This window comes from Paramormyrops kingsleyae, chromosome 9 (genome assembly GCF_048594095.1).
Source record: "Paramormyrops kingsleyae isolate MSU_618 chromosome 9, PKINGS_0.4, whole genome shotgun sequence".
NCBI lineage: Eukaryota > Metazoa > Chordata > Actinopteri > Osteoglossiformes > Mormyridae > Paramormyrops > Paramormyrops kingsleyae.
The window spans coordinates 5,904,678-5,930,948 of NC_132805.1; the positions used below are offsets into that span (position 1 = coordinate 5,904,678).

At 46.6% G+C, this 26,271-nt stretch overlaps 1 protein-coding gene across 6 annotated transcripts; it reads right to left on the reverse strand.

Moving 5' to 3' along the window:
* Positions 1-334: 334 nt before the first annotated feature.
* Positions 335-26,148, reverse strand: adam15 (ADAM metallopeptidase domain 15). Of its 6 annotated transcripts, XM_023801347.2 has the most exons (25): positions 25,335-26,148; positions 23,242-23,339; positions 16,797-16,873; positions 16,546-16,624; positions 16,040-16,116; positions 15,150-15,333; positions 14,992-15,057; positions 14,678-14,749; positions 14,264-14,433; positions 13,421-13,505; positions 13,181-13,329; positions 12,889-13,066; positions 12,715-12,807; positions 12,363-12,558; positions 11,714-11,822; positions 11,202-11,397; positions 11,007-11,084; positions 10,815-10,926; positions 10,542-10,698; positions 9,703-9,811; positions 7,662-7,724; positions 6,245-6,313; positions 4,592-4,660; positions 4,272-4,447; positions 335-3,616 (listed from the first exon to the last, which is right to left on the reverse strand). In XM_023801347.2, the coding sequence occupies exons 1-25, from the start codon at positions 25,609-25,611 to the stop codon at positions 3,550-3,552; spliced, it is 3,006 nt and encodes a 1,001-aa protein (XP_023657115.2). In that variant the 5' UTR covers positions 25,612-26,148; the 3' UTR covers positions 335-3,549. The 6 variants fall into 6 exon arrangements, 5 of the variants coding, with proteins under 5 accessions (XP_023657115.2, XP_023657116.2, XP_023657117.2 ...); XM_023801348.2 differs by lacking the exon at positions 7,662-7,724; XM_023801349.2 differs by lacking the exons at positions 6,245-6,313; positions 7,662-7,724.
* Between the last annotated feature and the right edge of the window lie 123 nt (positions 26,149-26,271).

Below are 26,271 nucleotides of genomic sequence, written 5' to 3' on the forward strand. Positions count from 1 at the left end.
CTCATGGGGTTTGTAGTGCTGCATTTTGGTTTGCTTGGATTTTTCTCTATGCGAAAACAAACCAAGCCAAGGGGAAAATGTTCGAAGTTCACAAACCCATCAACTGATTCGTACCACAGCAAACAAACTATAGGTGTGAAAATGACATTGGGGTATAGACATCTAGAATAAACCAAATGCATCGCTTTCTACAGTATGTGAAGCAATCTTATTTTGTTGCAGGTTATGCTAACTGCATGCTGGCTTTATTTTAGCAGTATATATTTAGAAGGAAAAATTAAAAAGCCATGATTGTGATTATGAAGGTATGTCATAGAAAGAAAGAGCAGCCATGTTGTTTCACAGCAATTCATTTTTATTTATCGGAACCAGACTTTAGGAAATCTTATATGAAAACTGTCTTGAAAGTGCTCTGACGACTCATTCTCTGCTGTAGATAAAGGTTCACAAACACAGCAGGTATAATTCCTATCTAGCCAGTATTATATTAAATGGCCTTTACCTCTAAATATGAGCTTTCAGCCATTAATCACTGCTGACTAATCCAATTATAATGTAAGGCAGACAGTCACAAGATTTTAAATGGGAATTCAGCATAAAACTGACACAGAATTGACATATCAGAAATCTGCCAAGATGAATTTACATTTATCAAAGTGTAACAGTATTTAAAATGGGAATGTAGAAGTGCCAATATGCCTTGAGAAATGCTTGCTTTGTTGCATGGTGCCATGAACTATTTAGAAGTAGTGGATTTGTTTACGCACATGCTTCATGTTCAGGCCTAGTGTTCCGTTAAATGATCAAGTGATACAAATAAATAGTTCACAATTTGATCAAAGTACTTATTTTCTACCAGATTTTCTGTGTCAAGTCCAGCCAGTGCAGTTTTTCAACATTTGTGATAAATGCTATATGGTCAAAAGTATTAGATTAAAGTATGATGAGATCTGCAGAGAGACGCCTTCATCACAGTGTCTGAAGCTGCTGGGAATGGGAATGGCGGATGTGGGAATACATTACATGGACAAAAGTATTGGGACACTTTGCCATTACACCTACGGCAACTTTAATGGCATCCCATTCTAAATCCATTGGCATCAATATGGAGCTGGTCCCCTCTTTGCAGCTATAACAGCTGCCACTCTTCTGGGAAGGCTGTCCACAAGATCTTGGAGTGTGTCTGTGGGAATTATTGCCCATTCGTCCAGAAGAGCATTTGTGAGGTGAGGCACTGATGTTGAACATGAAGGCCTGGATCACAGTCTCTGTTCTACTTCATCCCAAAGGTGCTCGATGGGGTTGAGGTCAGGGCTCTGTGTGGGTCAGTCATGTTCTTCCACACCCAACTATGTATTTATGATCCTTGCTTTGTGAACTGGGGTACAGTCATGCTGGAAAAGGAAAGGGCCTTCCCTAAACTGTTCCCACAAAGTTGGAAGCATAGAACTGTCCAAAACGTCTTGGTATGCTGCAGCATTAGGAGTTCCCTTCACTGGAACAAAGGGGTCAAGCCCAACCCCTGAAAAAATAAAACCCATACCATTATCCTGCCTCCATCAAACTTTACAGTTGGCACAATGCAGTCAGGCAGGTAACGTTCTCCTGGTGTCCGTCAAACCCAGACTCATTCATCAGACTGCCAGAAAGAGACACATGATTTGTCACTCCACTGAACACGTTTCCACTGTTCCAGAGTCCAGTGGCGGCGTGCTTTACAGCACTCCATCCTACACTTGGCTTTGCGCTCGGTGATGTGAGATTTGCATGCAGCTGCTCGGCCATGGAAGCCCATTCCATGAAGCCCCCGGCACACAGTTTTTGTGCTGGGATTAATGCCAGAGGAAGCCTGGAACTCTGCAGTTACGTTAGCAACCTTTATGCGCTATGCGCCTCAGCACTTGGCAACCTTATTCTGTTACCTTTCCTGGTCTGCCACTTCATGGTTGAGACAACAGAGCACTGGTGGCTTTTCCACACTATGCGCCTCTGCACTTGGTGAAGCCCTTTCTGTCACTTTACATGATCTGCCACTTTGTGGCTGAGTTTCTGTTGATCCTAAATGCTTCCACCTTGCATTAATTCCACTTACAGTTGACTGTGGAATATCTAGCAGGGAAGAAATTTCATGAACTGACTTATTGCAAAGATGGCATCCCATGACAGCACCACACTTGAATTCACTGACCTTTTCAGAAGGACCCATTCTTTCACAAATGTTTGTAACCCTGACTGCATGGCTTGGTGCTTGATTTTATACCCGTGACAATGGGTCTGAATGAAACACCTGAATTCAGTGATTAAGACATGTGTCCTTATATTTTTGTCCATATAGTGTATATTGGCAACAGTACAGTAGTAAACACTGAAGTGAAGCAAACTTTACAGGCGAACGAGCGAACATCGTATGTCACGTCACCTTGAAGTGTCACAGGGAAAACATTTGATGTTTTAGCCTTTTCAACATTTGCACGAAGACCCCCCCCCCCATACGTTTCTTTGCATTAGAATAAGTTAAAAAAGCAGCATCAGCACAAGAGATTTGTCACTACTGTCAAAGAGAGAAGCTAGTTAATTCTGGTAGTGTGGGTAATGCTATATAAAAATACCTTCAAGACCATCTTTGTACCCATCCTCGTGATCTATATATACATATGGATGAGTGTTAAAACTAATCATTCAGAATCCTGTACAAATTATGTTTTGTCCTCTTCAGGAAAGGAACTTCCTCTGCCATGAGACAAGTTAAGGTTCATGAGTTTTCTTCTACCCATGTTTCACAAGCCCTTCTAAAATCTACATTCGGGTCTGCTGTCTGTCCTTACAGAGATAATACACAACATTCACAAACCTTCCTGTTCATGTTTCAGCATTATATATTAAGAAAGTGTATCCTCAGCCTGGCCAAACTGATTGTAATGCTCTTAACATCCCTCAAAGTGGAAAAGCTCTAATCTGAAATGTTGTAATAGTTACATCACCACACGTTAGAAATTAGGAGAAATCTCTAAATATCCATGTTCAGTTTGCTGATGGAGAAGCAAGGAAATGATCTGCACACGCTCACCTGAAGAGGAGCATGCTCTGATCTCTCCTTACCATCTTCATATTGGTGATTTGAATCTATGCCATACTTTCCTTTCCTAGTCAAACACCTTCACCGTGATGGTTTCCATACCACGAGAGCTGTTCCTAACATGAGCTACATAAACATGTGGCAGTTTAAAGGGGGTGTTTCTTAACGTGAACATTGCCTTAGGCACGAGGCTAAGCTCAAGTTTCCTAAATCCAGTCATGGCTGCAAAAATCCAACCTCTACCACTCCCTAATCTAGTAAACCTCCCACAAAATGGTGTCCAGGCTTCATATTGGGGAGGAAGGCATCAGGCGAGAAAAGACAACGGACTGTAGCTGAAATCAGAGGGAGTTAATGAGCGAGGTTCTAGACAGTCCAAGAACATCTCTGTGCAGCTCTCTCACAAAATTAGTGCAAACAGCGCCAAAGGGCCCAGGATTCAGAATTCCCAGCATGCCTTGGTTCTCTTCTTGTTAGACGGGTGGAGGAGAGTGAGACTTAATGGGCTGTGAAGTCCGAGTCGGAGGAGGTGGAGGTCGTCTAGATAAAGGAAGCACAAGAAGTTGAACGTGCTGTAACTCACTTTAACATACTTTGACATGCTCTAACATGCTCTGACACTGCCTGATACACTCTAACATGCTCTGACACTGCCTGACACACTCTAACATGCTCTGACACTGCCTGACACAATCTAACATGCTCTAACATGCTCTGACACTGCCTGACCCACTCTAACATGCTCTGACACTGCCTGACCCACTCTAACATGCTCTGACACTGCCTGACACACTCTAACATGCTCTGACACTGCCTGACACACTCTAACATGCTCTGACACTGCCTGACACACTCTAACATGCTCTGACACTGCCTGACACACTCTAACATGCTCTAACATGCTCTGACACACTCTAACATGCTCTGACACACTCTAACATGCTCTGACACTGCCTGACACACTCTAACATGCTCTGACACTGCCTGACACACTCTAACATGCTCTGACACTGCCTGACACACTCTAACATGCTCTGACACTGCCTGACACACTCTAACATGCTCTGACACTGCCTGACACACTCTAACATGCTCTGACACTGCCTGACACACTCTAACATGTTCTCAGACACAGGAACGGTCTGTATAAACAGACACAGGGTTGCTGGCTTCGAATCATTTTCAATGGACAGACCTGGCAGGAATGACTGCGATGCGTGGTGCGTAGGTGGGCACCGAAGACACGCCATCTGCCTGCTGGGAGGGGCCTGCTGTCATGGGAAACGCCCCGGGGGCTCCAGCAGGGGGCTGCGAAGAGGTCTCAGTAGATAAGGCCTTCTTTGGAGGGGGCGGCTTCACGGGCGGGCGAGTCTGAAATGGAGAAATGTAGGTACTGGGGTGTCGCCAACAGGAAGCCTCATCCATGCCAAGCGTCTTCCTCAGACACAAATACGTCGAGTCTGAAAGACAGACTCCCACTTCCCCCCCCCCCCCCCACTTCCGCCTCCCTGGTACCTGGCTGCCTGTGAGGACAGGGTCAGGGGGCAAAGGCTTGTTCGGAGGTGCTGGGCGCTCCGCCGTCAGCTGAAACAGCACACGAGTGACAGACACAGTGACAGCAGGTGATGAGACTAAGCAGGGGGACCTCCTGCAACATCGGCTTCCCCTCCCAGCAATGTGGTGGATGATAGCCTAGCTCAGCTCAACCAGAGCCCACAATGTGCCCAGCGCCAGTCTGGGAGACACACCCAGGTAGTGAAGGACCCATGTCATAGACTGGGGATGCCATGTTAATGTCAGTGGCGTCTAATTTGAGGCCCATTTGTCTTGAAACAGAAGAAAATGTCATATTAGACTCAATAAACAGTAGAAGTTGTTGTGTAGCTCCTGCCCCAGGGCTGCCTACACTGGTACCACTGCCATTCACTGGCAGCTCAGCCCAGCTGCACTTATGCCTAGTAGACTCTTGAATATCATGTATGTTTGCAGTGTGCTATTTGTCTTGTTGGTACGTCGCTTTGGACAAAAGCATCTGCTGAACAGAGGTGGGTAGTTCAGGTCCAGAGAGTAAAAGTCCAGACCAAGATTTTGTTTCAACAAACCAGTTGAGTACTCTGTGACTGTGACACTGGTTGGTTGAAACAAAATCTTGGTCTGGGCCTGAATTACCCACCTTTGCTGCTGAATATGTAAAATGTAAAAATGTATACAGTAGCCCCTCCTCATCTGTAGGGAATACGCTCCAAGTCCCCCAGCGGATGCCTGAAACCACAGATATGACCAAACCCTATATATACTGTTTTTCCTATATATACATTCCCATACAGTCATACCCTAGAAAACTAAGGACCAGTGGCCAAGTCCTCATAAGTATTTTTTTTTTTTAAAAAAAAGGTTTAAAAAAGGTTACTTGAACACAAGCACTGCTATTACCGTGACAGCTGCTAAGTGACTAACTGGCATATGCAGTGTGGATACAGTGGACAGAGGGATAGTTCACATCCCGGATGGCGTGAAATGACATCACACTACTAAGAAAGGTGCAAAATTTAAAACTTATGAATTGTTTACTTCTGGAATTTTCCATTTAATATTTTTGGACTGTGGGTAACTGAAAGGGGCGGGGGGGGGCGGGGGGTACTGTATGTAAACTTCTCATGATTTGTTCTAGTTCAAATACGTGACGCTGTCCGTAAGAGTCAGGACTATCAGGCATTGCTTATCCAGCTTCCCGTCGTTAATATCATCTAGGGTTGATAACGCCAGCCCATAGTCACATTTGTGCACTTACATTCGTCTCCTTAATCGTCGGAAAGTGGAGTCATGCACTTATATCTCATGTTAACAGTCAGCGCCATATTGTGAGAATGCTAAGGCAAGACGTTGTTAAGCCCGAACGGACACGTGGGAAGTGAGGGCAGAAGGTCTAGAAGGACATCCCAAACATCCCAAACATCCCAAACGCCGACACAGAAACACAGACAGACTTGGTCCAGACCCTACCGTGGATGCACTCTGAATTTCAATCACGGGAACGGCGGCAGGAGCGACGTTCAAATAACGGGCCAGACATCACAGAAGTTGCTCGTCATTATGTTTAAAAAAGACACACAGCCATGCTTTGCTGAGCAACCCAAACTGGATCACACAGACCCACTCGGCCTGTACCTTTCCGACTTTGGCAATGGGGTCAGGGGGAAGAGGCTTGTTTGGAGGGGTCGGGTGTTGCCCTGCCGACTGAAACAGCAGACAGAACAGGAAACACAGAAAGAAAATGAGTGTCTGACCCTCAGTGGTCCCTACAACGGGGCCAAAGGTATGACATCTCTACAAAGGCAGATGAGGCCAACCAACTACTCTGCTGGTACCTGACAAGTTACTCCAAGATTGTCACTCTGAAACCTACTGCATGAGTTTCGCTTCATGTGATTAGTACCTGTTAGTGTTAAGTCAGTGCTTTAGCGTTAATATGCTGAAAAAGGACAGAAATGATTACACAGTTCCTACGAACTTAACCTAGAAAAATTAATCTTTTTCACTTTATTAAATTTAAATTGTCATTTATCAAATATGTACAAATATTGAATTGTCCATGAAGTGTTACTATGGGAGGTATTTTCTGTAAAAAATGAAAATGAAAATACGATATCCATTTTGCCATTTAGTTTTCAAAGTCTATGCACAAAAATCCTGCTAAAATTAAAATGAAATAGGACCATTTGCATTTTACATTTCCACTCATGTATGAATCAGATGTGAAAAATTAAAAAATTAAATTAACAAACATTTTTGTCTTTTCTTTTTCCAACTTGACTTTTCATTTCCTGCTTTGCTTTTTCATTTTCAAGTTTACAACAAGCAAATATACGTTAATTGGAGCGGAGCGGTGGGCGGAGCTACGGATCACTGCTGCACTTCTCAGTGCGTTTGCTGATTCCGTTGTCGTTATGTTTCTTGTACGTGGTTGTCCATGTCGCCCACACTAATGGCAAAGTCACACGCGGCTTAGTTAGCTTCTTATTTGTAGCTATTTCATTTTAATTTTCATTTTTGCACATAGACTTTGAAAATTAAATTGCAAAGTGGAGGCTGTATTTTCATTTTATCATATTATTTTTTGCAGAAAATACCTCCCATATGTTACTAATTTAATTTGCACAGCATTCTGCCGCAGCATTAATCCACCCTTAAAATAAACACCAGCTCTGTTCAGTCACTGGCTGGTAATAACAAACAGAAAAGAAAAATCGTATTTTTCAAAGATCCAGCATTTTTAAACAAGTATCCCAGAAGAATCCCGATTCCTGCCCTGCAGTACACCCTTCTGCCTATCGGTGGCACTGCTGAGCCATCAATGATCTGGAAAAAAATGTTTTAAACTGCAGTATTCATACAGTACCGCACTTAGTCTGCAGAATTGCTGTGCAAATATATAGCAAATATTCCATACAAGTAACACCACAACCATGGAAAAAAACATGGAGACTTGCAACGTGAAAAATTCTCACAGAGACAACAGAATTGATATTTCAATGATGACAAGCTAAGACTCTCTAGTGACCCATCTTGGCAGTAGGAAAATTACCTGTGTTTGTTTTAACACTGGATCAGGTGGAAGTGGCTTATTAGGAGGGGGAGGCTTGGCATCCTGTTTGCAAAGAAAAAGAGAGCAAGGAACAGTGACAGCCTATGCAAGTCATGCACTTTTAAGCAAGTAGCGTTGTTTTCAGAATAAAGCGTCAGGGATCATTAGTGTAACATGGCAGTTTTAGTGAATGGTATAGAAATTAGTCTAATCAAACCCAGCCTCAAAACTTAGCAAATTGTACAGCAAGTGCATTTTGCGTGCATTTCCATCGCATTCTCCACAGAGTCAGTATCCCTACGTCAGTCATGGCAAGTTGCAACGCTTTGGTGCTGTGGGTGAGTAACGTGGGGCATGAGGGATGACATGCAATGGTCAGACGTAGGCAGATGGCTTTATTGAAAGAGAACTTGTAAAGGACAGCTAGGGACATATACTTGCTTTACCAGTATCACTGTGAAATAAAACCCAAGACAAACGGCAGATGAAGGCACTGTGCTCTTTGCTCTGACTAACACAGTAAACGCGTGAATTCCTGCTCACGGCACCACCATACATTCAGAGATAAACACCAGCTCACGCCAACTGAAAGCCAGAGATTCATTTCAGAAAATGATGCCGCAGGATCCAAGGATAACATACAAAACACGGCCACTCGCAAACCTACAGAACTCACGGTAGAACCAGGGGTAACTTTTGAATAGCGCCACATCAATGTCAACACTAGAGGGCGACAAAACAAAAGATGAAACGTAAAAACTTGCATTTTTCAACGTTACACATGTGTACATACCCCACTGTCGGGCACAGACAAGAAACTCACGAGCATAGAAAGAAGAATTGCGAGCGCATCAATCATAACATCTTGCTAAAATTGTCTTTTTTCCTTCTCAAATGTTATGTTTTTCTTTCTCGATTTGATAACTGTCCACATGTGCCAAGTGGATTACCTTCTGTGTTCGAGTGAAATTTTTGTCTTCGTCTCCTCCCCCGTCATGCCCCACTTTAATAACCACCACGTTTGTGACCGAAACATCATTAGCGGACGAAGAGGAACGTTGACTGGTAGGTTAAAAGCAAACTATGGATTATCTATCTAATAATAAGAATTATTTAATAGTCAAGCTTTAACTCTTTTTAATAAGCAAGCATTCACTGATTATTGTTGCCCAGTTGCCAGTTCCCCCAACAACAGAAAAATGGTGTCTATCGTTTGAGTGCAATATTGATTGAGTACACAATTCTTCTTTCTGTGCTCCCATAATGTTTCAACTTGCAGGTTAATATTTTTCACTTTGTGTTTTATCGCCCCCTAGTTGTGACACTGATGTGGCACCATATTTTTGGAGCATCATTAACAGTCACGAAAAAAACGGCAACAAATTATTTCATGCAAACCGATACAACTTTATTAATAAAAGCCTGAATTATATCCGAGTTTCTTAGATAACGTTGATTACTTACTGTTTACGATATGACTGTTACGTCATCGGCAGCATTAGCCTAATCTCAACATGCATCACAAGGAAAAAAAGTGCATGGTGAGGTAAGCTGGCTTCGACAATTTAGAAAAAATTAAGAGGCAATTAAGATTATCTGAGTTTTTGAAAAGCAAACGGATGAACGTGACTTTACGACCCCTCCCACTGGTTCTGTCCTTCCCCCAAAACTAGTCCAAGACTAAATTAGGAGACAACCAGTCCTGTCCATAAAAATAGTTTGGATTTTGACGAAAGAAACAGGGGACAATGCACCCTAACCCTACCATATTTCTCACTGAGGCAACGATTTAAGGGCAAGTGTAGACATCCAGCGTTTGCAAATCCAGTTAATACACCCAACGAAAAACCTCTAAACCTTGCAGACCCAGGACATGGGCCATGACCCAGCCATTCAGCAGCTTTTTTGAGAGCAAAGATGCTTCTCAGGACAACTGCCGTCCAGGTGAATTGGCACATCACAGGTGAATCGGCACATCACAGGTGAATCGGCACATCACAGGCCTCTAGGCCTGCATTTGGCGACACCGGCGGTACGGTACCTTGTTAGCCGGCTGGGTCATCGGGATGTCCACCTGGTTCGGCCAGTGGTACCTCAGGGGCTGCAGCTGTTCGGTGTTACGGGTGTCACCTCGTTCGGTGGCCGGAGTTCTGGGGGAACGAGGAGTAAAGCTGCAGTGAGCATCTGCTCAACAGCCCACATGGTGCAAAGGTACAACACTCAGGACGCCAAATGACAACAGCGACCAGCACTTGTTCTGAAGGGCATCATGGAGATGTTCCATGTTAAAGAAATTACAGGGATGTTTTTAGGTTCTACGATGACCATCACAGCAGCATAACACTTACACATCAGTATTCCGTTTATAAATTTGGCAATAAAATGTAAACTGTAGGCATAAATAAATGTCTGTAGAGCACTGAAAAGCCGGAGTCTGGACCGATGTTTCCTCCTATCATCTAAAGCCCTGGTGATTATTGAGCATTATAATTGCAGCCGTAGTTCAATTAAATTTCATGACACAAACTTTTTGCAGCAACCACCTTGGCCACAGTGCATTGTGGGTAGGATGAAATGGCAATTCCACATATAGATTCATTTGATGTCACACTGAAACTGAAACCGAACTGAAACTGAACTGAAACCGAACTGAAACTGAACTGAAAATGCTTCGTATTTATAACATGTAAATTGATATATAAATTTTGAGGATTTGTCTATAATCAACCCAATAGGATACACAATAAGACACGCAAGCTGACTCATTGACACTAAGTTTATCCATGCTGAGGCTCACATGCTCAACTCATCAGATTGCCGGATATCCTGGGTGTAGATCTTGTGGGAAACCACCCCAGGTCCAGGGTTAAATCTGCCTACCGGCTCTGCTGGCGTCCTGGGCCCTTGTGCCAGAAGCTGCTGACCTGGAAGGCGTGCCGGTGGCGACACCAACCGAGGCGGAGGGCAAGAAAGAGCAGCAATACAGGCAGGATGAAGAGGAAGATGACCAGCAGGGCCACTCGAGCCGGACTGGACACTGCCAGCAGAGAGAGAGAGAGAGAGAGAGAGAGAGAGAGAGAGATGTTTCACAGCCATACTGAGTACGGTGTCGGACACATCCAGAAGGGTGGCAGCAGAGAGCAAAAAATAAACCTCTGGGCTCCTGGGCCGGTCCACTTTCCATGCTGCCTCCATTGCCAGAATATTTACAGTCCGGTGGTTCCCAGCCCACGTCACAGTGGCAGTTGCTATTGCTGTTGCAGACCTGAGGAAAAGAAAATGGAATTGTGGGTAATGTAGGCGAGTCATCTCTGCCTACATTCTCAGCATGCACTGCGAGCTCACCCCATGACCGTTGCATTTCCGGCGACAGGCCTCCACTCCCAGCACGGACACGTCCTTACAGAGATGACCCATGCAGATCTGAAAGATATTGGACCATGCAGGATGTGACCTGATTGGACGATCGTGCACAACAGACTGAGGGCACACCAATCATATTTGAGGCTTCTCACAGGTAACCGTGCCCTGAACACCTACTTTGCCCAGACCACAGGCAGTTCCCTCGGCAACCATTGCGGGGTCCGAGACGTCATTGCCCAGGTCGAAGCTGGCACCACGGCACACGATGTTGGTGTGATTGAAGTGCACTGTGGTGGTGAGAATCTCTGTGTTAGAGCCCAGCAAGGGCCGGCTGTTTCCCCCCTGACACTGGATCCTCCCGCAACGCACGTCACTGCAGGGGGAGGATGATCAGAATAATAGGCTTAGAGAATTCTTCATGGGACACATTCAGTCATAAAAGATTCTCTATATCTAACAGGGAAGATATAAAATCTTCGAAAAGAACCCCAAATACAAATGAACCACAATTGATCTGCAATAAATTACATTTCATTTTACAATACATGACAAAAAATTTGGGTGTTCATTTCTGAAATTATTTAAGAAAGAGACTGGCGACTAGCCATATATAAATGAAAAGACTGCCCCTCCAAACACAGCTGCTCGATCTCAAAAGTACGACATGACTAAGCGAAATGGGGACTTACTCTGGAACACATGGCATGTAGCTCCCATTGGACAACTGCCCACAATTTCCGAATTTGTTGCCCAGTTTGTTGACGGTAGAGAAACACACGTCTGGAGCCTGAGTGGCATCTGGACAGCAGGAAAGACGAGAAAGGGTTAGGTTTAGGGTTAGGGTTAGGTTTAGGGTTAGGGTCGCAGTGCTCCGTTCTTACATTCTCACTGTGGGATGTCCAGGAGGGGGCAGCACTGTCACCTCGACACCTACGGAGCTGGGAATCTGAATCCCACCCCTGGCTTTGTATGCGTGTGGAGTTTGATAATGATATGGATGATTTATTTGTTTGTCTGCAGACATACAGCTACAGTGGAACGCTTCTGATCACATCACCTAACCCTAACCCTAACCATAACCACTGGAGTTTTTTGGGGGGGCAGTGGACATTCGGCTATTCTGCTGAGGATGGTATTTCAATGGCTGACCTTCCGATCACAGGCGTTCGGCGTGTGTGTGTACCTGTGTGTCTGTGTGCCTTGTTCCCCATGTCCTACACCCTGCGCTGTCTGGGATAGACCGCGGGCCCCCTGTGCTGGGTAAGTGGTCCAAACGCACTGTGCATCTCTGTACACACTCAGGGACACGGGGACGAGACACAGGGCCGTGTCACTCACTGGGTCCCCACAGCGCCTGGCACTGCGTGTCCACACTGGAGCAGATACCGCTGGAGCAGTAGGAGGCGCCGCCATCGCAGGGCTCGCCGTTCTGGAGGAAGACGTTGGGGGGGCAGTGGGGGGACGCGCCGGTGCAGAACTCCGGCAGGTCACACTCCCCCAGGCTCTCACGGCACACCGAACCCGCCATGCGCAGCTACGGGGGGGGGTCAGTCAAGAAGGGTCAGCAAGGTGCAACAGCAAGACATGAAATTCAGAAGGGAGTCGGGGGGGGGGTCAAATATGAAAGTGAAAGTGAAAAATAGCTGTTGGGAGGGTGGAGAGGGGCAGTGAGGGGTGAGTGTGGAGACACCTTGCAGTTGTCGCAGCAGATCCCGTCGGATGAGCACTGCGCCCCGGGAGCCAGTTTGCAGGTGGAGAAATCGCAGCAGGGATCGTTACACTCCTGCGCACAAAGAGCCAATAAGATCACAGGAAGGATGCTGACAAACCACAGCGATGGACTCCCCCCCGGCCCAGCACATACGTCAGCCAGGCCGCAGTCACATTCCTCGCCCTCCTCCACGTACAGGTTACCACAGCGTGGCCCCCCCAACAGGCGGCTGGGCTGCGGCACGTTGAAGAGGCACATCCCGCCCCCGTGTAGGAGGCTGAAGGACAGGTCCAGCACACTACAGCTGCTGAACAGCTGGCCTGGCATGAACCTTTTGGGGCAGAGAGCAGAGGTGGGTGAGCTGAAGGGGCGGAGCCACTGTAGCCGCTGCCCACACACATAAGCCCCACCCCCAGCAGTTACGCTCCGCCCCATGAGCACTCACCCAGTGGAGGGCTCCATGATGCAGCCGCCCAACCGGGGCTCGTTCCGACACTGGCACTGTCGCTCGTCCGTGTCGTGGCTCATGCCCAGGTTGTGGCCAAGCTCGTGGGCCACGGTGGATGCGATGCCCAGCACGCTCACCAGGTGGTCCTGCGGTCGCAACCAAAAGAGAGCGGTCACTGCCGCCCGATCGCCACTTCTCAGTGACGTGCCGCCCCTGGGTCCAGACACGCATACCCACCACGTTAACACCACCCGAGCGGTCCCCGGAGCACATGGACGACTGGGAGGCCATTCCCACCGTGGTGCCATCGAACGAGCCCCCCCTGCAGACATGAAGTACAGTTTAATCGACTCTGAATTACTTTGCATGTACTGTCATCTTTCTGTCCCAATCTGTTTTCTTTATACCCATCCATCCATCCATCCATTTTCTGTACCCGTTTACCCTATTCAAGGCCATGGGGATCTGCAGCCTGTCTTGGTTGCTATGGACACTTGGCAGTGAACAACCCAGGATGGGGCACCGACTCTCCACAGAGCACATTAACACACCACCCACTCACACATACACACCTATGGGGAATCTGGTAACTCCAATTAGCCTCGGCATGTTTCCGAAGTGTGGTGGGAAACTAGAACACTTGGAGGAAACCCCACGATGACACGGGGAGGACCTGCAAACCCCACGATGACACGGGGAGGACCTGCAAACCCCAAACATTTGGAGCCGGGGTGGAGATTCAAACTCTGGTCTCCAGAAGTCTACTCAGCACTTCCACCACCATGCTGCTCTCTGTCTTCAGTGAAATCTCTCCATATCCCATATCCAGTCATGGAGCCTGGAGCCTATTCCAGAAGGCAGGGGACACCCTGGATGGGATGCCAGTCCACCACAGGACACACACACACACACACACACACACAAACCGGCTAATTTAATTCTGACCTAAATGTCTGTTTTTGGATTGCGAGAGGAAGCCACAGCACTCTACCCTGAAGGTGTGAGGTCACCCTCCTTCCCCCAAAAGATAAACACACTCCCGTCCCGTGGGACCTAACCAGCCCCCCTCCCGGTGCTCACATGACCAGCTGGGCGTTATCGTGCCGCAGACGGGGCAGCAGCTCCCGCCGCCGCCACTCCAGGAAGCGCTGCAGGGTTTCTGTCGGGTTCTTGTCCACTCTGACCTTGTCCCGGTCGCTCCAGATCTCCAGGCCAACCAGAGCCACGCGCACGTTAAGTGGCCTGTAGTACTGCAGAGTGACAGGACGAGAGAGGGGTACTGATCCAAACCACAGACATGGGCCATTTTTACGGGCCTCCAATCTCAGGCCAACACTGACATCACCTATCAGGAAATCCCACACTGCGCTGAAGCCATTTCCAGAATCTTCTTTTTCAGTTATTCCCTAAAATTAATTAGGGCCCGTTATGGCAGACATTACCTCTAAAATGGACCTGATCGAATGGACAGCCTTCACAGTTTGTGATTCTTACCCAGTCTACTTGGTTGGCCACATCCATCATGCGATACGTGATAGTCTTGTTGTTCATCTGGTAATTCACATACTAAAAGAGCAAGAAACGCCAGCTTTTAATGTTAGAGCCCATGTATCGATCCTGCTGAGCCATGCTTGAAATATCATTGTGTGACACTAGGGGGAGCCAAAAATCCACAGTGAATGTAGTTTTTTTTTTTGCAGTTTTTGCTTTTTTTCTCCCAGACATAAAAGGCTCCCACAACCTCCTAACTGGAAACAGCTGGAGCCTATAAACAGAGCCAGTCCCTGACTGACTGGCTGAAGTCTTACCTCCGTGTGATCAACCACCAGCACCAGCTCTATGTACTTTGTCTCTGACAGAATGTCCCTTTTACTCTGTGCAGATACAAAAATACATGAAGAAAACATTAAAAAAAAGAAAAATCTGTGTGGTTCAATCCCTCCATTTCTGGGCCCTGAACCCTCACCCTGTGGATGTGAGGTGACAGATGCAAAGGAGGCTCCACATCGTTTGAAACCCCACAGCCCATAGGTGACCCTGGTCGGTGGGTGGGATAGAGCAGATGTAGGTCCTCCACCTCAGGTCCACCTCGCTCCACCTCTGCGGGCCGTATGTCCAGACTCAGGCTGGAGTTGATCGTGATCACGCCACTGGGACAGAAAATTCCAGACAACTCTTATCTACAGCGTGTGACACTACTACAAGATTCATAAATATGCTGGACCTCAGGCTAACTGGTATTTCAGCTCAACATCGAAACTGCACAGTTATTCCGCCATGGGACCCCTCAGAGACAGAGGTAATTACAGAAGGGATCCCTGCACATTTTAAGTGAAATCAGTGTGTAAGAAAGAGCAAAATATCAATCAAACAAAATCAGCTAATGACCATTATCTGTCTAAAGTACATGTTCAGTAGCATCATTATACTTTGATCACATAAGGAATAAATTATTCAAGAGCTACATCAGCATCTGCTGGGAACTGAAGAGATAAAATAAGCCCAGACCAGCCCAGACACATATCCCATCTAGCAAGAATACTCTGTATGTTACTGAGCAGTACCTCGTAAAGGCTTTAAACCCTGAACGACAGAGCCAGACCCGCGGTGCCTCGCAGACAAGCGTGCCTACAGAGACAGGCAACCGCAGCTCCGTCAGGGACTTCATTTCATGTCCAAACCAGCCTCACCGCTAAACGCCACTTTCGGGAAATGCGATTAGCGATGCGAGAAGGAGATGGACCCCATCCAAACATGTTTCACGTCAAAGTGACTTGCTAGACACACCCACATGGCACGGCAAAGGGCAATTTAAATCCTCGTATTGCCCACAGAGCAGAGCATGCTGGGACTCACCGCAGACCGGAGCAGGTGCTGAGGGCCACTCCAGAGTCCGGGAAGCCCCTGACTGAGCCGTGGTAATAGCAGTTGACCTGTGTGAGGCGACAGTGAGCGCAAACCCCCAAAACACACCAAACGCGTCTCTGTTTGACCGAAAACAGCAGGGACACTCGGCTCCGAGTTTCCCACCCTTCAGGTCTGCATATGAGCCTCATGACCTGCAATAGCACTAGCGGTGGTAAGCTTCACTGTAACACTACCCTCAATGGCTGGAACATTCTAGAACTACATACCAAGTATTCACAGCTCAAAGCAAACATTGTAGGTAATCTTTGATTCTTCTGTATTGCTTCTATTTTAAAATGGTCACTTCAATAGTTTTGGGACTTTGGTACCACTGCTGGGATGGGCAGGCAGATACATGCAGGGATTACATTAAGCTAAGCCAATCAGATCTGTTGGTGTATTGCTATAACTTTACTGCTAATCCATGGTGTTCTTGGCTGGCCATGGGCACTTACCACTGGCCTGTCCTCTGCATTGACCCCAACACCATTTGGTAGGTAGTAGTACATATTCGGGGTCTTGGGCAGCAAACCTCTAAGGAAGACAGAAATAGGAAGGTGTTCTGTAGGTTTACTGTGTATTACGGGGACACACTGGCCTCAAAATGGTTTGTAAGCCAGTGATGTTTGTACTCATGGTTACTGAAAGAGCAGAGTCACAGTCGCTATGGCTTTGAGGACGTGTGGCGTGTAGGAACTGTCCTTACTGGTTCTTCTCCAGGTCCAGCAGATAGGTTTGGCCCTCAAACTGCAGCCCACACTGGATCTTATCAGGGTGGCCATTCTGTGGACAGAGACAGGAGCCGAAGTTCATAACTGAGACCCCACAAAGACACAATTGGTAACGATCCTATGACCGTGGTAGCGGCCTGGATGCTGTTGCTTTAATCACTCAGTTGACCAGTTCATTGATTGACTAACCAATCAGTGAATACAATGGTTCGAAAACATCTCGTTGGGGACTCCTAAACACTTCAAGCATATCAGATTCAAGCAGTATAGACCGTGGCAAGTTATTCAGCACTTTAAAGCGGTGAATAAGAGCAGTCTGTATGACCGAGAAATGTTCTGCATCCTTGTTTGCAAAATAGCTCTCTATCTCCATCACAAATTCGGACACGAATGAGTAATTGCACCTGCATGTTACAACCAATCTATGTATAATAACAGATACATAATATTAAAGGCAGAGCAGCCAAAGTGCTCCAGGGTAGATGGAGTCTGAAAGGTATCCCACTGGAAATCCTACATCATGTTACTACAAAAGGAAACCAAGCGACCAGGCTAATGAGATCGAACAGAGGAGGCGCTGAATGATGGGGGGGGGGGACATCCCCCCATTTCTCACTTCACTGGGGGCTCAGAGGACTAACTCTTTCTGTAAGTCACCAAGCTCTGATTAGGTACAAGGGGCATCGCTCCTCTTCCTGTGTTTGGATAAAACCAGATATGGGTGGCGCACGGCAGGAAGTGGGCCGGGCCGCTTTCCCTCCCTGTCCCGGCCCGGTCCTGGTGGGCCCGGCCTGGCCCTTCTTCTCAACACCTCTTCCTGCCATTCTGTGCCACTCCACCTTTGAAGGCTGTTAGCGAGAAGTCTGGACTTCCTGCAGAGGCATGGACACCCCTTCCTTGCTTTATCCTCTGCGTGGGAGGGTGTGGGACACACACACACACACACACACACACACACACACACACACACACACACACGTAGGGTATACATATTCTTATGGGGACCGCTCATTCATTTCAATGGGAAAAATGCTAAAGCTAACTATGACAACCTTAACCCCTACCCTGCCCTAACCATAACCATAAGTAACCTAACAAAATACAAGAGTTTTTGCATTTTTAGTTTTTTCATAGCAGTCACCGATTTTTATAAAATAGAGTTTTCCCTTATGGGGACCAGGAAACCGGTCCCCATAAGGGAAAAAAAACGGATATTTATCACGTTATGGGGACATTATGTCCCCATAAGGATAGGTAAACCTGTTCACACACATACACACACACACCATGCGCTGGCCCATAATATCTCCACTTGCCCTGCTAATAACCTTTGTTGCTGGACTGATCACCAGCATCAGGAGAGGTTGGCATCTTCACATACATGACAGCACATACTTGAAAACACTTAACCAATGGAAGCTCACCTTTCAGTGGCAGAACAAATCTGACAGCCAACCGCTGGGTGGGCAGATGGTCTGTAGCCACGCCTCTGGGCGTTAATAGGGTGTCAGACATGCACTGTTACATACTCTTTCCGTGTTATAAAGGAAACTTGTTTTATTTGACTTGTATTTTCATTTATAGTTGTTCACTCAACTTTCCAAAGCTTAACAAGAATAAAAAAGTCTGCAGTTTATGAAATAAATGGAAAAGTGATAAAAAAAAAAACTGTGTGCATAAACTTTTGACTGGTAGCGTATTTAGTCATCACAAAGTTAGGAGACGGCACACAAGACAAATGACAGGCACAATTTTATGTAATACCCATCCATTCGTCCGTCCATCTGTGTTCCATACCAGTTATCCATTTCAGGGTTATATTTTACATTTAATACAACTTTTTCAATCTTCCAGTGCTAGATGGTCAGATGTTCTGGGGTCATGTGCACATTTTATTTAGAAAATTTTAATTGCCACAGAAAACGCAAGTGACTGAATTTTTCTTTCCGAGACGTTTTCCATGAAATGTGTGCATATTAAATTTGACCTGAAACTCTCAACATAACACATCCCTCCATCAACCACAGACACCACGGAGTAAATATGGCAGGTAAATATGAGCAAAATAGCAGCGAGGTATGATTTCGGATCACAATCTCTCTACAATCAACAGAGGGGTTCCTGTTTTCTGATTATTTACTATAAAGACCTTTAAACTACAGCAGGATATTTACAGCTAGAACTCACTCAAAAGTCCTAAATTATTCAAGCCACTGTCATCACTACCCATGAAAGAGATCCCGCAGATAAAAATACTCAAATCCCACAGGCTTTCCGCCGTTTATTTTCAAAAGGGATTTTATACATCATGAATTCATTGAGGAGAACAGAAAACAGGCAGTTCCTGAACAGCCCAAGCAGAAAAACACCCAGCTCACGGTTCCTCTGAAACACTCCTGGGAGGTTCAGTCATTTGCGTCCGCCATGAGCCTGTCAGGGTTACTGCAGGCAGACTCCAGCTGCGTTTCCTCCTCCCCAGACGTGGGGCATGTCGGCACATCGCAGCCGATCCGCTGGGATCTCACATGCCGTACTGCTACCAGTAAACCACCAGGAAGCATTCCTAAGCCTGTTTCTGAAGATGATCGTTTCAATCGGTCTACATCAGCAGTTTTCAGCTGGCTTAGCCCCACATTTTTTCATTGGAAATAATTGATGCGAGGGTGGGGGGGGTTGGTTTTGGGTCACGACCCACCAGATAAGAAATACCGGTCTACAGGGTCTGCAAAATCAAATACAATTTCTAATTCCACATCCTTTTTTAAAAATTTGATTTCTTAGGGAGGATGAATCATCAACTGTATGCTTGTTACTGATATACGTATTTTTTTAATGGGTGGTTTTGGGGTCATGACCCACCAGTTGAAAAACCCCATTCCACATTTTCTGCAAGTGGCAGTGGCAGATTTCATATCCCGTTTTCCTTTATTATGCTTTTTCCAAAGGAGGATGAATCACCAACCTTGTAACTTACTGATACACAGAGCACTGGTTTTATGGTTTTTTTTTTATGATTCTGGCACATGGCCAGCAGGTCATCAAAAACACCATGCAGCTGGGTGGGGACCTGGCTCTGGGTTACTGAGTAACGAGCAGAAACCGCGTGGCGAGGCTGAGCCCGGGAGCAGATCACAAACAGGAGGAGCAGCAGGAACGGCTTAGCCAGCCACCAGCTAGCCTGCTTCCTCATTCATGGGGGCTTTCCGGGGCAGGGAAAGGGGACGGGGCCAGTCTTCAGCACTGGACCAACGGTCTGACTCTGAGGCTAGGGACACCCCCACCTCCCTTCCTGTGTCCTTTCCCTCCCCTTACACCCCCCCCCCCTCCCAACTTCCCCTTTCTTAAAACAAGACTCATACAAAGCTAGAATGACATGATATTGCAGGAGAGCAAACACCACTAAAGACGGCCCCTCCCTCCCTCCCTCTCCTAGCCTTTCACCCTCGTTCCGCTCTCCCCCTCCCCCCCCCCAGTGAGGTAATGGCCCAGGACTTGTGAGTGTGGCTGCCAGCAGTATGAGCTCACACCCAGATGAATGCAGGGCGGGGTCCATTCAGAGAGGAGAGAGGGCCAGGAGGGGTGAGGGAGCCGCGGAAAGGACAAGGCAGCTGCGACTCCCTCCAACTCCGTCCAGCAGAACACCGGCCCTATTACCACTGGGGTGCATGTAAAGGCAGAGGCTCACTGCTCATTGTGCACCAGTGAAATGAAGTGATGCTTGTGTGCAATACTTGTACAGCACATCGAAAGGCTTCTTTTCACAGACACATTCTTGCTCTCCAAGGGCACCACCAGAAATTTTATGCCCCATGAAAGTATATCATGTTGGGGCCCCAAACCAGACCAATTCAATTATATTCCAAAATATTTAAGGCTCCTGTCACTCAGAGGTCCTAGAAATTGTTCTAAATTCCCTCCTACTGCTCTCTGAGACAGACAGAGACACACACACACACAGTTCAGGGTGAAGTGTGGGGTCTGAGCACTGGTCAGCCATTTATCTGGCACATTTTTTGCTTTTCGGGAGGTTAAGGGCCTTTGTTAAGAGCTCAAGAGAGATCTACCGAGGGCAGGATTCAAACCGGAGACCTTCCGGTGATAGAGACAGAGGTCTAACCCGCTGAGGCGCAAACGGCCCCACATTGCCCCACACGGCCCGGCAGGACGGTCTGAGTGGCCAACAATTTGATCACGTTCAACTGACACTGAGCCCAGCCAGGTGAGTCCACCATCCTCTGAAATGGCATCCAGGGGGACATGCTTAGGGCAGGAGAGCCATCTGACAAACAAGACAATCCGTCCTCAGGGCGACACAGGTATTAGTATCTTTCACTTCAACACAAACAGAACAGTGATACTATATTGATCCCCACAGAGAAATTGCTTTTCTCCTGCCCCATCCTGCTCTCCATGAGACACACAAACAAATACATGCAAGAGCGAACTTGGGGGGGGGGGGGGGGGTGTCACAGTGCAGGGTCAGCCAACATGCAGCACCTCTGTTCAGGGGCCCAACAGCGGCTTCAGTCTGCAGGCCCGGGGATTTGAACTAGCAACCTTCTCACCACAGGTACAGAGCCCTAACGTGCTGAGACACCAGCAGCGTATGAATGTAGATGCTGGCACAAGGTTGATAATGGTCCCACATCCCCAATTTAAAGACGTTTTCAGACGTTTCCACCTGAAATCGTAATACTCCAGCTCCCAGTGAAACGCTTTTCGATGCCTTTTGGGACTTTATCCTGAGGTGAATCTTTTCTTGCTTGAGCAAATATTACGCGCATGCAACAAAAACACTGTTGATTTTCTATTTGACTTCACAAATGTTTTCACCCGTCTCATCCAGAAATAAAGCTATCCCTCAGGCAAGGTAACATAGCTCTACAAACACACAACAGTCACGTTAGCAAGTCAATCACCATAATCATTTTCAGTGTTCATGTCCCCAAACACATAAGACCATCGAGGCCGCTCAAACACGCCCCCCCAGTTTAGCACATACACAATGATGAACGCCCTAATTATTCCAGCACTCAGACCCTGAACTAGCAAAGAGTTACACCTCCCCGATCCAGAATAAGATGAGATTCCATGGAAGATCCTGCATTCCCTGGATGCTTTTGGTTGCCTGTTGTGGCACAGAAGCAGCGGGGTTAAGACCTCCCGCAGAGGCTTGGCTCGGGTTCAAAGTGTAGCCCTGTTTGTAACACTAATAGTAAGGGTTTCATTTATATGCCATAATTCAAACACCCAATATCACATTACATGGCTTATCACATCCACCCACCTGTATGGGGTCCTGCATACATTCAACTACCAGAGAAATTTAGCTTTCAACTTTATTGTATATTACTGCGAGTAGTAACTGAGTAAAGATTTTCTTCCCTCCCATTTATAAGTATAGATTTGACTCAAGCTTGAATGATCCTTATCAGTTTAATGTTTCTAAAACAACGGTTCCACGCCCAATTCTATTGAGGGGTGACGAGAGACTGGGGGAAAAATAGATTTATGAAAAATGTTGCAGTCGTTCCACACCTTTCCTGCGCAGTTTAATACAGCCCCACCAGTAAGGACCCCTACTTTGGATGGTGACCAATTTCAACTTTTTAACCGAACGTGGCGGAGGCCGCAAATTCACACAGGCGGTCACGTGTGCCAGGCGTATCCAGCACCAGGGAGAAGAATTTGCTGCTCAGTTTCCTTCCCAAACTTGTACGGCAGGAAAGCAGGAAACTGGTGGGTTTTCATATTTGCTGAGGAGCTTCCTGCATGGAGAGGTATGATCTCTGGTGGGGTCTGCTTCAGGAGGATGAAAGCTTCCCATGCAGCTGTCAGGAGGCCTGAAGTCATTTCCGGAAGAAGTCCCCCTTTCTCCCAATTAAAACAACATACATAATGGACCGTTGTCCAAGTTCAAGCATTTAACCCTCTGGTTCAAACCGAACTGAGGGCAAACCGAACTGAGGGCAAACCGAACTGAGGGCAAACCGAACTGAGGGCAAACCGAAATGAGGGCAAACCGAAATGAGGGCAAACCGAACTGAGGGCAAACCGAAATGAGGGCAAACCGAACTGAGGGCAAACCGAACTGAGGGCAAACCGAAATGAGGGCAAACCGAAATGAGGGCAAACCGAACTGAGGGCAAACCGAAATGAGGGCAAACCGAAATGAGGGCAAACCGAAATGAGGGCAAACCGAAATGAGGGCAAACCGAACTGAGGGCAAACCGAACTGAGGGCAAACCGAAATGAGGGCAAACCGAACTGAGGGCAAACCGAAATGAGGGCAAACCGAACTGAGGGCAAACCGAACTGAGGGCAAACCGAACTGAGGGCAAACCGAACAGAGGGCAAACCGAACAGAGGGCAAACCGAACTGAGGGCACCACCCAGATGGGGACACAGATGGTGACTCACCTGCAGAGCTTTGCTCAGGTGCATCCTGCGACCGTCCATGACGACGAAAGGCCTGGTCGTCTCCAGCGGCTCCCCTCTGCCACCTCCGGCGCGATGGGCTGCACACGGACGCAGCCAGAATGGGTTATTTGTAAAGCTATCCCATCTGTTAAAGGCACCAGAGACTAACAAAGGCCACAGACGGGGGCTTGGGTTAACAATCAGAACATCTGAACACCAGCAAAGGAAGTGGCCAGCTTTTTTAAGATGAGTCATTAATCTTAAAAAACCCAACCACTCCCCAAAAAAAAACTGTTCCTCATTTTGCCTTCTATACTTACCCCATCTGTTTGAACTCGACTGCTTCCGAGTGGCTCCTCACTTCGAAACCCAGGACCAAATCTAATCCAACACCGACAAGACAGTCCCCCCCCCCCCAAGCCACAATCTCCTGAAATCTTGCTGATTCACGTGCAAAGTGGCCTAACAACCCCTTATGGCAACATGGAAAATTTTCCTTCCTCTGCAAAGCAAGCATTTCTTTAAGACACTCCTAACCACCTGCATCTGTGCCTGTCTGTCGTCCAGGAAGAGGGAGCACATTGTACACTATTGTGTGCACTATGAAGACACATTAAGTGCAATGGTGTTCCATTTCTCAAAGTTGTATGTACTGGCATACAGAGAAGGTGTTGCTTCTTGAACCGTCTTGTTCAATCGTTTAACAAAAACACTTTTCATCTATCTGACTCTGATGGACTGAAAAGTAGCATCCAAAAGATGTCTACAATGAAAGTGAAAAATTGAAAATATCAGTCTTACACAGAGACACAGACACAAACTTCATTGGGCTGAATTCAGAACATTAGAAGCTTTCAGAAATTGCTTTATTTTTACTAATAATGGGAATATTTGTCATGCTGCTGAGACTAAGAAAACTGCTGAGGTAAGAGCTTCCAATAGGGCCTTCCTCAAAAACTTATAACCATGGCAACCAAGAAGAGACCACAAAACCTCCAGTAATGTAAGAATAACAAGCCTGCTAAGACCAAAACCAGCATTTAACAAAGTTCCCAAAGAAATTATTCCAATCAGACTAAATATGGTGGGCTTAGCCTACACAAAGATGGATCAGGAGAATACACTGTAGCAGTAACATGAGCCAAGGATGCAGAATTACGGGATAAATACAAATGCAGTCATGGAGAAAAAGTCTTTTCCCTTCAAGAAAGGTGTCACTGGATTCCATTCAGTTATCCACACACTCATCAAGAAACAGCTGGCTGTCTACATTATGGTATTATGTTATCCTGACAGCTCTCACATGTGTCCTTTGACATGCAAACACAATCTCCCTTCATTTTGCATTGAAATGCTTAGAAGCTTCTTTATACTTATTGCGTGCAGCATTCCGTCATCAGGGATATTAAAACAGAAGGTGCTACAGTCAGCTTTACGGTTTGACTCCTTAGTCCTCTGTAAAATGCCCTCTCTGGCTGAGAGTCTTTGCCCTTACTTGTCTGTCCTTGCCTTTCAAAGCATTTAAAGGCAGGACGGCTCCCTCACTTCTGGGCGCCTGCCATCTAGGTAGGCACAAATAAGCCAAGTCCTTGTTTCCAAAAACTTAGTGACAAGATGGCCCAGGGGCATAACACTGACAAGCAATTCCGAAAGGTTTTCAACATAAACACATGATAAATCACATTTAAAGAACGAATACTGGAACTCACAAAATCAGTAGGTAATCAGTTCCAAATAAAAGAAATAAAGACGCATGTCTTAATTATGTACATTATGTAATCACTCTTCATTTTAGAACAATCTAAGCTTCTGTGCACGGAATTCAAATAAATGAGTGCTGGGTGTTTATTAACGTTATTTATGTAATTTAAGTCATTGATGCATTTATTTGTTTCTATTGAAGCGTAATCAAAATGTTCCTGAAAGCATGACAGGAGGGCGGGGCTCCATGGGCATAATTTGAGAAATATAAATAGCGAATTCAATATAAAGTTAATATTGATAATACTTTGCCTTTTGCTTCCACTTTTAAATAAATGCGTCAGATGTCAAGGCTTTCGCTACACTTGTCACTTGCACTTTATTATACCTACTTGTATGGGACGTCCTAGGACGGACACTTTCTGAATGAAAATCTTCCCCACCCGCGTTTCTTCTCTCCTTTTGCAGACTTCCTCCGGACAAAGACAATCCTCCATCACGATTTCGCAGTAGTGCAAACCCGTCGTCACTAGCTGACTTTGTCGTTTGAGAAGTGGTACCTCTAACTAAGACCGTAAGAATAATTTCAAGTAAAAGAAGGGAATACAGTGCAGGAGTTACACGTCCCGAGCAGCGACAGCAGCGCATCTTCCTGGTCTTAGTCGCCATAGTAAATACGAAATCACTGTGTTCAAAGAAAGATGCAAAAATCTTGTTTCTCAGCCAGGCTTTTCTGACGATGTTTAGTTCCCATATGCATGCGAAGAGGCTCCTCACATCGCCTCAAAGTGCACGCATCCTCGTAAACGTCCTACGTTCCAAGTGTCACATTTTGTTAAATCAACCGAGCCCTAAAATACATATATCACCTGAAAAACGCTTGACCTCCGAAATATCGCCGGGAGTAAGCGTGTTTTACGTCCACCTGCCTTTCTGCGATCACAACCTAAGCTGGTGTGTCAAAACCGAAACGGAGCAACTCGGCCGATGTTGCGGAGTAACTGTCACGTCCTCCCGGCGTCCGCCAGCGATCACGGCTCCTGAAGCACCTGCTTTTTCGTTCTCGTTTTCTTTCTGGCGGTAACGCTGCGGCTGTCTCGGCAGGAAACCTGCACCTTAACCTCGTGTCTCAATCCGCAGCCAAGCTCCCGAGCCCTGCAGCCCTCGGGTCCCTGCGATGGTGTAATCCGATTTCTCACCGCCGACTCCGGCTAGGCGGGATTTCCTCTGAGCTTTTAACACTTGCGTTCCCGAGGTGTTTTTAGTGCACGTTACATTATCACAATCTACTGTAATGTGATGTGCAGTATAATCCTGCATTAATACAAA